The 13,481-nt window shown below is 38.7% G+C and overlaps 1 protein-coding gene across 8 annotated transcripts in view; it reads left to right on the forward strand.

Moving 5' to 3' along the window:
- LOC124631471 (serine/threonine-protein kinase 3) overlaps positions 1-13,481 on the forward strand; it is a 23,713-nt gene continuing 10,232 nt past the window's right edge. For 2 of the 8 annotated variants that reach the window (XM_047165884.1, XM_047165907.1), the window contains exon 1: positions 7,695-8,381. In XM_047165884.1, coding sequence (XP_047021840.1) covers positions 8,248-8,381 — 134 coding nt within the window. In that variant the 5' untranslated portion in view covers positions 7,695-8,247. Of the gene's footprint in view, positions 214-7,693; positions 8,382-13,481 lie in introns of those variants that run through there. The other 6 variants (XM_047165901.1, XM_047165929.1, XM_047165940.1 and 3 more) reach the window with 5 other exon arrangements.

Raw genomic sequence — 13,481 nt, forward strand, 5'->3', positions numbered from 1 at the left:
AGTAAAAAAATTCAAGCGGTGCATGTGCAGTGCTTGCGTATTTATTTCTGTTCAAAAATACAATATTTAAGCAATATTTCACCTTTCTGTAGAAAATGTACCGAAACAATACCGCCGAGTGTTAATACAAGTATAATGAACGTTTTTCTTTGTGTATCCTGTTGTTGATTTCAATAAGTGATATAGCAAAATGACGGAAATGTCGTCGAAGAGGTAAGATTACTTCTTTCTTAGCAGTAGGAATGTTTGCTATTGATTCACATTTACACTGATTTGTGTATTTATCTGAATAGTTTTATAGAAATTATGTAACTGCTAAAGAAATGCCGCGTTGGCTTTCCCTACAGCAATATCTTTTCTTTATCACATTCGAAAATTGGTAAAATAAATAATAGGATGCAGGCTTATCCTGGAAATGAATTTAAATAATATTCCTAATTTGGTATTTGGGTCATTCTAAGTTAAGAGGTAATTCGTTGTATGAAATGGCGGCACGAGTTTTTTTTTATATATTTTTACTTAAGTATACATTTTTAAATGTAAACGGCTACGTTGAAAACGTATACAAAGGGTCCAGTCAATTTTTTGGTTTTTTCTCGTTTTATAAGTGCCCAGGGGAAATACACAATACAGGGGAGAGACAAGGTGTACAGGGGAAGATACTTCATGAACAGGGAAGAGATAAAAAAATAACAAGGTTAATTTTAAGAATCATCTTTATTTATTTTAATTACGAATTATTTATTTAAGAAACAAAAACAAAAAAATATCTTTTGAATAACAGCATAAACTTGAAATATGGAGAGAAAAAGCAAAAATTCGTAGAAGACGTTTAGCACTCCAAGATATAAGTAATGCTTTTGTAACACCACCATGTTCAGATAATGAAGGCCCACCGCCTCCTCAAAATATAAACAGGCGAACGCAGGCAGCACAGCAAAAGTCAACTTTTTTTTTAACTACGTCAAAAATCGCCCGCTGTGGGTTAGCAGCGGTGCGGGAGTGTCAGATTCTTACTGACTAAAAACCGTCGTGTTCCGTCGTAGGCCTTTTATGTGCCAGGGCCGGGGTATCTCTTTCGAACAACCCGCAGCCCCAGCAGGCCTTGGCCCTACTGGGCCCCGCTGGGGATGCTGACATCTCTTTCAGGAGCGCGTGGAACAACGCTCGCCGCCGACATGGGTCTGTTGTCTAAAAATAGACATGAGCGATGAGCCACCCGAACTCACCGCCCACAGACCCACGCCTATGTTGGCCGGGAGTTATCTCGCGACACCCGGCGCCCGTGGTGTCTACCTGGTCCAGCGCGGCGGCCGGGATGAGAGGTGCGAACTCTCTGACGTTCCGTCGCCTCCTTTTCGAGCATGACTGCTTCGCAGAAGAAGGCGACGGCATCCCATTCCCTCTCGCCCTGGACCATGGCCTGAACCAGGGCCGGACGCGAGAGGCCGCCGCCGCCTAAAGCCTCAACGAGGACCCGGCGGTGCCCTTCCCACGCAGGGCACTCCTGGACTGTGTGGTCCACCGTGTCCTCGGGGCTGTCCGCACAATGGTGACACCCGGGCGCCTCCTCACGACCGATTCGATGCAGGTACCTCTCGAAACAACCGTATCCGGTGAGGACCTGCGTCATGCGGTACGTGAGGGCGCCGTGACTTCTCCCGAGCCACTCCTCAAAGAGGGGACTTACCGCCACTATGGTGGCGTGCCCTGCACTGCGTTGCGACAGTCGCTGCCTCCAGGCCACCATGAGATCGCGCCTGAGCTCCACCCGTTGCGCGACAACTTGCCGCGTCAACGGAGTTTCCCCCCGGCGCTGAGCCTCCTCGCGCTAGTCGTACAGGCCCAAGAAGACTCTTGCCTCCAGATCCGACGGTGGCAGTCCGGCTAGTAGCCCAGCTGCTTCGCGGGAGATCGTGCAGCAAAAGTCAACTCGAGCAAGAAAAGAAAGAAACCTGAAAATAAAAAAACAAGCGCAAGAAATAGATCCACTTAAATCTGCAGCCCAACGCTACAAAAAAAAACAAGTACAACGATGAAATACTTATCCGGGTCATTTTTAATTCTTTGATATCGTAATCGTTCTGCTATCCTCTTCTTTTCAAGCCATTTTTCTGTAAATAAAACGTAATATTGTATTGTAAAGCTAAAATAAGCATAACGCCAAGTAAAGGATTAGAGAAAACTAGAAGTATTAATGGAAACGCGTAAAAATGTATCTCCCCTGGACATTAAGTATCTCCCCTGCCATCGAAAGAGCCAGGGGAAATACGCCAGGGGAGATACATTTTCGATAGAAATCTAAAATAGCCGTAAAAGTATTTCGCGCACGTCATTCACACACAAACATAACAATGTACACACTATTCATAGTAAATATTGAAGTATATGTTAGTATTTTATCAAAAAATTACAATGTAAAACTTACCAGAGGAAAGACTGCATTCACATAACTTTTCTGCACCCAGCGAGTAGCATGATCGAAATGGCCGACAATAAAGGCGGCGCAGTTGCTTATGCGCCGTTTGCTGCTAACTTCACGTTACACACTATGCATTCAAGGTCACAACTTCTACAGACTAGGAGATCAAAACTGATTTTTGAACGAAAACAAAAGACCAGGGGACGAGACACGAAACTCGCTGGACAAATTTCGGTGTTCATATTTTTTTTAAAGAATTGGAATAAAAGCACTTTTACTTGTAAGATACTATTACTAAGTTTACTGTACCTATAAAATTAAAGAGTTTAAAATAATTATTGAATTTTAATACATTCATAATTACTGATTTATAAATAAAGTCGGTTGGGGGACAGACCAGGGGAGAGACATTTTTGTTATATTAGAGCTTATTGTGACTTAATTACGTACATTTCTGCAATAAATTTTAGTGACCACGTAGGAAACATTTAGTTTTAAGTGATAAATAGGTTATTTGTAAAGTTCATTGAAAAAAAACGTATTTTTTTGTCGTTGCCGTCGAAAGTACTTCTTAACTTAGAATAACCCATTTAGTAAAACACAAAGTGTACTTTAAATATCTTGATGATATTTGATTTTTTTAGGCCTTTGGCCAGTGAGTATATTTATGGGCATAATAAAAATAATTTTCTGTAATTTTCAAGACCTATTATTTTGAGGCTAAAGTCACGTTTATGATCTATAATATCTTAATTGTTTTTAAAAATCCAGGGTAATAACCCTGAATACTGTATGGAATAGGAACTATTAATGCCACTGCAAAATAATCAATAACTTGCCTGTGTGTTGATGGGAACTACAGAAATATCAGTAACTTGCTATATCTACATTCACTCATAAGAAAATATAGTCCTGTCATTTAATCTGTGCTTTTGTATGTAAACTGTTATTGTTTACAAATAAGGTAAGTAAGTCTAGAGAAGCAAGCTAATTCTATGTTACTTTTAGACAAGAGAGGATTGTTATACATTTTAAATTCTTCATGCACACCTTCGTTAATCATTGGATTCTTTCAGGAAGCCAGGTTTTACAATTACTCTACAGTATTAAGAATAAACCACTGTCTCCTAATACCACTTGAATGATTAACTCCTGGACTAAACACAAAGTATTGTTTCATTAATAAGGTTATCAAAACAAAACATAATTTACTGCCTAACACGTGAGATTCAATTTTGATAAAATGAAGAATCTCATTATTTGAAAATATTTGTGTGACATTCAGCTGTCACGTCAGATAATGTCAATAAATTGTTACCATTAAAAAAAGATGTCAATACTCTTTGGTACCAAGAAGTTTGTAAATCATAATTTGAACTGAGGTATTATACATAGACTCTATACATTATTTCTTAATGTAATCTAAGCCATGAAGTAACTCTAGGAGTTACATTACTTCGTAACAGTTGAATGGTTGAGCAATATCAATAGCAATGACTTCATCAGAATTACTTTGAAATTGATTCATATTATAAAGGGACTGTCAAACAATGATGTGGTGGCCCATAACTTGTACATATTGGGCCTTCTTGGATAATTATGTAATGTGAAGTATATCATTGGCTGTTCTTAAAACAAAAAACGTTTGTAGAAATCCTACTTACCTATAATTTTTTTTCCTATTGTATGACACAATATAACTGATTTTTATCTATAATGAAGGATATATGTAATTTAATTTTCCTCATTACAGATTTTTGTAATCAACCCATTTAAATGAAATGATTATAATTAATGCATTACGAGGAAAAGCACAGGCCATGGATTTTATCAGCACGTACCGACAGACGCGTTTCCGTCGATACGGACAGATGGCGAAGTCCTTCAAAATGAACATCGCGCCGTTCCCTAAAGGGACGGGCAGTGATATACAACGTAGTTTTGGCATGAAAATAATAAGCTCACTCATTCCACATTAGGTACTTCGTGATTTGCCGACGAAAACCTATCTTTTGGGAATACCAAAAAATATTATTTTACAATATTTTTTGTTACCTGCAGTCGATCTTGGCCCGTTTTAACTTCCCCGATTGAGTCGTAAGTGGCGGAATGCGTGCGAGCGGCTATAAAAGGAGAGGAGGACACAATCGCGCCGATTAGACTCCGACGCCGTCATTCCAGTAGGCGAACACATCCTTGCAATATTACGAAAATATTTCTTCAATTAATATAAAACTCATATAATAGCTTACCATACGGCATTAATGCAACTGCACCTAAGTAAGGTATGCAGGTATTGCTAATGAGATACTTTCTCTGCTTACACTCGAGACCAGTTTTTGCAATAACAATAAATATGGAGTTTAATACCCTGGTTGTGTGTTTTGTTCTTATTTTGTGCAATGAATGAGTCGGAAAGGCTCCGCTTCGATTTTGCTCGGTTTGGGGTCGCTAAACCCACCGGCTGCTGACAGGACTATTCTGCCGTATGAAATACTCATTTGAAAGTATGCAGGCAGGTCCCATTGAAAGCATTTGTAGCTATATAGTGTACGTACTTTAGTTAATGAATCAGTGCAGACAGAATAGGGGGCTTCAATAGTTCTTTTGTATAGTTTTATCAAAGAGTATGCAGGAAGTAGCAAATTGAAACAAATTAAGTTAATGACGAAAGCCCTCGTTGGAATCCTTTAAAAAATTAGAGAGATGTAAAGAGAGAAACTTTAAATCCTGGCGAGATCGCAAAATGTCGAAAACTTTATCGAATTAACAAATTGAAACGGTTGGAAATCAGGCAAACGAGTGGTAATTGAAGTAATGACATTACACGCTGCCGTGAATTTTGCAGATCGTTTCAACTATATAACTAGCAGAATGTAGTTTAAAGTTTATTCCATACTGCAGGGTTGGCTGAGCTGTGTGTACCGAATTTCTTGTTTAATTTCTGAATATTGAACAGTGTTGCGGAATAAGGCTTGAGAATTCCGCCGCGGGAACCTGCGTGTCATCGCCATTGTCTTCAGTTTTTGTGCAAGAAATATCAACCTACGTATTTTTTAGATCTCAGTTAAAATGAGTCTCTAATTTTAAACATTGTTTTAATTAAGTTATTTCCTCAACATACTGATGAGTTCGTTAAGCACTGTAATTTTCCCAACCGGTAAATGGTGACTTCAACATTTTTTCCCTGAACAGTATTACGTGTGGTGTAACCTTTTGGGTCCTACTTGTAACGAAATTGTTTATTTCCAATGCCAAGGCAAACTGTCACTGATAAATACATGATTTTATTTGCACTGGCTGATAAATATTCCCTTATCATAAGCGCCAGACTTGCATTTCTGATTCAATACATTATTATCAGTGTGCGACAAAACTAGTAGAACTCCATATGACTGAATATCGATTGGGGGTAAATTGAAACCCTTGTTTTTATGTCCGATAGTTGAGCTATTACGCACAGGTATCTGCATTATTAATGAAGCCGCGTATTGTTATTGGGCAGGCTGTTGCACTGAGTCACCGGCCATTCGCGTCTGCATAGCCTACATTGCTCGCTATTGTTACGAGGTTCATTCGATTCCTTAGCAATCCAAGTTTTTTGCTCATAATTTTGCTGTCATCAGAAACGAATATTTTCTGTGAAGATGATTCTGCTGAGAAAAATGTAGTAACACGGTCAAAGGAAAACACCCAGATGACGAACGCAAACAGTTGCAGAAAATGAGACAGGTATTAGTTTACCGCTATATTCCCACAGCCGAAAAGTTAAATTCAGTAGTGCAGTAATTAGATCTAGGAATTATTACTTTAACTTTATTTTAGAAATTATAATCTATTTCAGCTTAACAGTACTGAACGAAGCATTCATCAAATGCATTAAATCGTTTATTTAACTGGTCTGCTTGCAAAACTGGTTCACGTGCGAATAGCTGGCGGATCGCGTGGGGGTATATCGAAAAGCGGGATTATGAACGGCTTTATTTGTTCAGTTTCTGGGTCGTCGATCTTGGCTGACCTGTCTCGTTTCAACGAGAAAGTGAGTGCTCTTTTTACATGCAACCCATGTCTTGTCGGATATCGCACTATGAGTACCTTGGCCACAATAACAGCTGTCGTTTTATTGTGTCAGTTAACTGCAATAAACATCGCAATGCCATAGATGTGAAGGCAATTAAATTAATAAAAAGCTCATGGCCACAGCACGATTGCTTGTAATAGGCGCTGTATCGGTAGACAGTCTGTCTTCACCCAGTTCAATGCACGATGAATTGCGAACGCAAAAATAACACAAACGGAAACTAAAATGTGTCAAACATGAAGCGGTACGCGAAGACTTCTTGGAATAAATATAAACTCTACATTCAGAGCCTCTTCAAATTCCAATTAGAGCAAAACAATTATTTTGTGCTATTTTTGAGGAGTTTCGCTTCCATGTTTCAAAAGAATCTGGAATGACATTCACTACATGAGTACGGCATCCAAGTCTAGCAAAATAATGACTTCTTTTTAAAAGTTTCAAGATGCATTTACCCAAAGATGCATATATGTTGTACAAGAAGTAACAGAATATCAAGATGATAAACAAAGTTTTAATAACTTACACCGTTCGTTATAAAGCAACAAACCAACGAGGAATCCTATTATTATGTAGAGCGAAGGAGGAAGACGGATGAGAGAATTACAGTAATAATAACAAGAGTACATGTTACAGTAATTCTGAGTAATGAACGTTAACTGTGTACCAATAAAAAGGTCACAGTGTCGATGTAACGAGCAGGATCTGCGTATTATTTATAGACAGACCAACACGCGGTTTTATTTATCTAGAGCCGCCCACCCGGCCGACTCCGGCCCGTCCACCAAATGCGACATCACCTTAAAAAACTTTACGTTGCGATATGATTTATGTGTTCTCTTAATGTTTTAACAAGAGCACATATTTCAAGAACATTCTATGCTTCTATTTGGCATTTTGTAAGATAGCTGAATCATTCCCGCATTAATGTCTGAATGGTCCGTTCCAAATTAGCGAGTCTTTGCCCCGTTCGTTTACCCGATCGTTACAAACTGCTAATTAAACGTTTCGTGTTAAACTGTAAACAAATAAGGCCTCTGTCTGTTTGTGTATTTTTACCTTAACAGAAGGTCTTAGCGGGTCGGATTCTTGCAAAATCCAGATTACTACGTGAAGTCCCGCCTGACCGCTTGGTGCGGGATCAGTTGAACTTGGAGCGCTGGCTTGTTGTGGAACATCAAAAGCAGTCACATAAAAGCTGTCGCAGAGGACAGACGCGCTGTCGCCCGCCTCTTGCCGGTTTTAGCCTGAAAAGGATACGTGTGTTTATTTCGGGAGTAAATCTTGTTGATCGCTTTTGGATGATTGCCGTGGACTTGGATGGTTACGTAAATTGTGGGAAGTGAGTGTACTTGGCTCGAGATTCATCGTTGAAAGCTCAAGTTTAATGTACTAAAGTTTTAGTTACTCCCGATGTCCCGAGTCTAAACAGCGATCAATTTCGAAAGATAACTCTATCTAGTCTACACCACATGTGCCGCAACCCCATTTTATAGATAGAAACGTGGTGACTGTTTACACGATAAACAAAGTTTCGGTTTTGTTTTTGTATCGATGTGTTTTACGAAGAGAAAAGTGTGTGCATCTGGGTTCCGTAACCACGATGATATAACAAATGCATTAAAATTTATGGATTCCATTGCTGCTGGTGTTTCGCAAGTGTGACAGCGAACAAAAAGTGTCGTGGCAGAGGAGTATTATAGAGCCTGCAAGCATGCTTCGGTTGCGATAAAGATGCAAGCCCCTCATGGATAGTGAGGGTAGACTGGTGTTTTGGAAGAGCGGTGTATGGGAGGGGGGAGCCCCCACTCTAAACTGCAACACCTGTAAGAAACGACGCGCCGACAGAATGAGTGCCAACGACACGCAACGCCCCCAGGGGTGAGTATCTGGGTAGCAACCAACGAAAAATTAAGTAAAGAATGAATACTTCATGCTGAAATCTATGCTACCTTGCGTGAAGGCTGTTACAAATGCACAAATTACACGCACTATATCACCCGGAAAGTACCTGTTGCTGTCCAGAAACATGAATTACGTGTATACTAACTATAGCAATACCTACTACTATGAAAAACACAAAAGCGGTGCCAACGTTTTTTTTTCATATGGAATTTTATAAAATCTACAAGCTATTGACAGTTTCCGTCATAGATTTTGACTGCTGTATAATTTTAAAATCGTACAAGCGCTGTTCTTATTGTTTAAAACTCATTATGTATGACCGAACAATTGTGTGCACATCAGATCGGCAAGCACCACACAGTCTACACGGTTTGCTCCTTTCAAGCTTATTATTGGAATCAAAAATAAACATTGCAAACATTCTACGTCCACGTACAATAACATTCCTTCACTTGGCTTGCGAGTTCCTACAGATTTAGTCAACTTATCCGTAATAGTCTCAAAGTTTCTCTACTTACTTGCAGGCGCAGTATAAGATTGAAAGACACAGCCATTGTTCGCTATATTTCAAAATGTTGTAATAAAAGCTGGCGCAGGTGTATTGTGTAGGATGCATAGCGTGCTATCTACCTTGAATGCCATCCTTATGTCACCTGCCATTACAGATTATTCTTGTTTATAGGCACTGTTTGCAAAGACCAGGTTTTATTTTCGAAAGATTGTCCGTACTCGAAAATGAAGACCCTCGAGATTACTCTGACAATTAAGTGAGATACTCGGAATACTAAGTCTGCACACTGTTTGTACGTAAATAGATCGTTATTTTGATCAAATTCTCAGCATTGTGTACTTATTTTCGCCTTGTTGCATACAAGAGAAAATAATATTTGCATGAATCACCGCTCCCTTGCGAATAGGTCCGGGCTTCGGTTCGGAACCTGTTTTCCTTAAGCGGACTGCGGTCAATTTTTAATATCACACGTACGATACGGATGCCTTAACTTACTGCTGGTTCAATATTGTTAATTGAGAACAATGGAACAAAGAGTAATCGTTGATTCATCTCCTTTTGTTTTGTCATTGCTAAGTTAGGTAAGAGTTGACCTTCTTTCGAACAGTCCTGATTAGATGGTCATTCTCATGATATCCTTTGTTTTATGTAACCAAATATATCCCAAGGATTTCTAACGGTTTTGGGTTGATTTAATTCTTTTATGAACTGCTACAAACTGGTTTCTATCTTAAACCAACATCCTATAGTCTACTTTTGAAAGGTTCGCAGAAGCAATTCTTTTAGAGGAGAAAGCAAACATGTCTACCTACCTTCCTTTATCCAGATTAGTGTCACCTCCGTTTTGCGTGCTTATTATGCATGAATTTTCATGTTATTACCATTTTATCTCCGTTCGGCCCATAAAAGAAAACGGCTTGATATTATAAGGAATATATAAATTGATTATTTTGAATGCCTTGCCAGTTGTTGATGTGACAAGTTTTTGTAAAAGCCTTCTGTAACATACGAGAATGACATAATGAACTACAATATCAGGCTTTTCTACCAAAACAGAGTTGTGAAATGTTACTTACCTACTATGATTTCTTAATCTGTTGTAATTCTTGTTCCATTCAATGGGTCTATTAGTTCTGATAAGTCGTAATCAATCATTGCCAGGAATTTATTTACATTCATTATTTGTACATCTGTATAAATATTGTGAGTGGCGTGAGTGTGATTGAGTGGTGTTGATTCGGATTGTGTAAATTAACTGCAGATTGAGTTACGTTCTCATTATATTGACAATATTCGGAAACAACATTTTTCGATGATGGCAGAAATACATGGGCTCATAATTTAGACTGTGATTTAAGCTAGGAAGTGATTGTTGATGTTGTAATGAAAATCATGATTTGTGACCAAAACCAAAGACCACAATAGTATTACAGATACAACGTACCCAAGAAGAAGAGAGAATAAAGTAGGAAGAAATATTTTCGAATAGCAAATGGAATGAACACGAAATGTAGGAAGAAATGAACATAGGCCAGGTTCCCACTACGCCGGACCGGCAGATCTGACGCGCCGGTAAATCTGCCGGAAGAGCTAGTGGCTGTACAATTTATATGAAGCTATTCACATTATCCCGGGTCCGGCATTTTTGCGGGGCCCGGCATTTTTACCGAGCGTTTTGTCACTACGAATTGCCGGCAGAACGACCGGGCCAAATATTTGTTCTGGGCAAATACATTGTCTGAAACTTGTATCTCGTACTCTTATGTCTAGTCGTCCCAGTAAATCGTCAAAAGTGGTTGCTGTCATTCGAAAATAATTGAAGAACTTTCATTCGTCTCTTCTAAGTTTACCCATTAGTGTTCCAAGTGAAAATCTTTCCCGTAAAATAGGGTGTACCCAATGTTTTCTTTTATTTTGCCTTCTATTAAGATACCACCACAACACAACAATTTCGTCGTCCATTTTACGCGCACGCAGGTCCAAATTCAACTGAGGTACTGTCTGAATTTCTTCCGGTATCCGATGTAATGTGAACACTCTGTCCGGTGTCCGGTTTTCGGCAGATCTGCCGATCCGGCGCAGTGGGAACCTGGCCATACCAGTGTAACAGGGCTTACCCTCGTTTCGTCACTGAACTCAGGTATTTGGCCGGTATCCATGTTTCAATACTTTCCTCAATTCTAATGTTAGCATGCGCACACGCATAATTATACGGAATTTATTAGCTATCTTTAATTTTTATGTAGGACATTTCAGTGACTTGTGTTGTTGACAAGGAAATATTGGTAAACATAGCCTTTCGTGTCACTTACCGACTAACGATCTTTTATTTGTATCAGAGGTCATTAGGCCCGTAGCAGTGATTCCATTCCAGTGTTACTACGGAGTTCCCAGAATGAACAAAACTCCAATTATCTCTCTTGATTTAGGCTACAACGAAACAAGTCTTATCTGCGCTCAGCTTCGATTTAACTTAAATGTAACCACGACTTTAAAGGTCGTGTTATAGGTGTAGCTAAACGGAATATCTTAGGATATGCAAAACAGGCAGTAGTATGACCCGCATCGATTGTATTCGCATATGGGGCAGGCGGATATAGTTAATCAGGTGTTACTTACTCACCGTAGTAAATGCTTGGCATACTTATTCATGTGACGTCGTGGCACTTCCCGTGTTTGTTGTTCTACGGTGTCCTGGATGTGTTCTAGAAAATATGTTACGGGATAGGGTATAATAATTTACCGTTTCTGGAATACTAAGCTTTGAAGGGCTGATTACAAAAGGTATTTCGGAATTTCCCGGTATTTTCAATTTTTTTATTATCTTCAGCTACATTCCACAGGTTCTACGAAGTTGAAAAGTCAAGCTTTTTGCAAAGTGGAACAGTAATAACTAGTACTTTCACCTTTAATGAAGCCTGCGTTAATGGAGTATATAATACCTACAAGGATAATTTTCGTTGAAGAAAGAAGTCCACTATTGGACGTGTATTTTTCACTAGGTACCTTTATTAAATCCTAGGATCCTTGTGGGAAGCCATTCATGCTTGGCGACTGGACTGATGATCCGCCCATTGTAAAGGAAATGTAAGGGTTTTAGGAAGTACTGTAACTATAAATTATTGCTCCTCATTCATATGACCAAGTTGGCTTGCTTATATTTTTTGTACGTCATTCCTCCAGGTGTTGGCAGTATTCAGTCGCGTCATAAAGTCGGAATGCCAGTGTGCACCCATAAATCTTCACAATGCATTATAATTAGCGTGGGTTGCATGTCGCGGGTTTTATTTTAATGACTTCGGGTCGTTTTCGGGTGGAAGGTGTATTAGGTATATCGATTGTCTTTTCCAGGAAAATAAATCGTGACTTGGTAACCTTCTTGAAAACCCTGCGGTTTATAAGTTAATTGCTGACATGCGGGCATTCACGTCTGTTATCTTTTGTTAATTAGATGTCGAAAGTATTGATTCACCAGAATTAACCAATTAGAGTTACAAGTTTGAATTTGGTAATTCTAGATACTTTCTTATCACTTCTCAGTATTTAGAGAGAGATTTTTGTCGTAATGTGGCTCAAACACAATTATAAACTAAATAAACCATTTGTGTAAAATCTTGTCATTACACTGATGATTTTCTAAATGATCATATAATAAACATGATGTCATGTATGTAAAAATATTTATAGTAACGTGTCCGCTTGTACAGTCACGGTTCAGATAGTATACAAGCTAACTATGATTTTAATGAAATCATTAAGTATTCTCTTGATGGGATTACGGAAACTTTAGAATAAAACCTGACCACTTTATATTATGTAGTTCTCCTAAGTAGTTATAGGTATACAACTTCTGGTCTATAGAAATTTCATATTATTTCATATTTTTCACATAGTTCTAGCATTCATATTCAGGTCCCTGGAATTACCTAGAGCCCACTTGGACGCGAAACGGAATTCTTGGGAAACCTATTCTCGGCCGAGTATTACAGGGCAAAATGTCTATGACGGTCTGTTGACCTTTAAATATTGAATAAACTGGCTATTTCCGTCTGAACATCTTGTTTTACTATTTCTTCTCCGTGATATTTTAGGTTTTCAAGCGTTTCTTCTTGTTTATGAGCCGTCAAAGCTGAAATATTAGTCTTTATATTTGTATTTACAATGGCACGCTTTCAGTAATATTTTGGTTTCCTTCCTTCCTTTGTTTATTGTGGTTCTCCTCATTCTATTTTGATGTGTCATTCAGTGCCTCTGATTTAGGAAATTACCTATTTCCCTCTAAGCGAACACCACCTATATTGGGCTATTTTGAAAAACAAACCATATCTGGTAGATAATACCCTTGTATGAAGTGTAACTCATGATATATTCTACGTAATAGTTTTAGGGGCAACTCATCAGCGTAGGAGGGGTCACACCCATGTTTGATAAAAGTTCGTTAACTCCGCGTCGATTGTGGCGCTACAATAGTTTTTATTTAGTTATTAACTTGTGGGACACGTATTGATAAGTGGGTAACTCAATAAAGATATAAGTAATGAATCTAGTAATAATTTGTCGATGCT

The sequence above is a fragment of the Helicoverpa zea genome, chromosome 1 (genome assembly GCF_022581195.2).
Source record: "Helicoverpa zea isolate HzStark_Cry1AcR chromosome 1, ilHelZeax1.1, whole genome shotgun sequence".
Classification (NCBI taxonomy): Eukaryota; Metazoa; Arthropoda; class Insecta; order Lepidoptera; family Noctuidae; genus Helicoverpa; species Helicoverpa zea.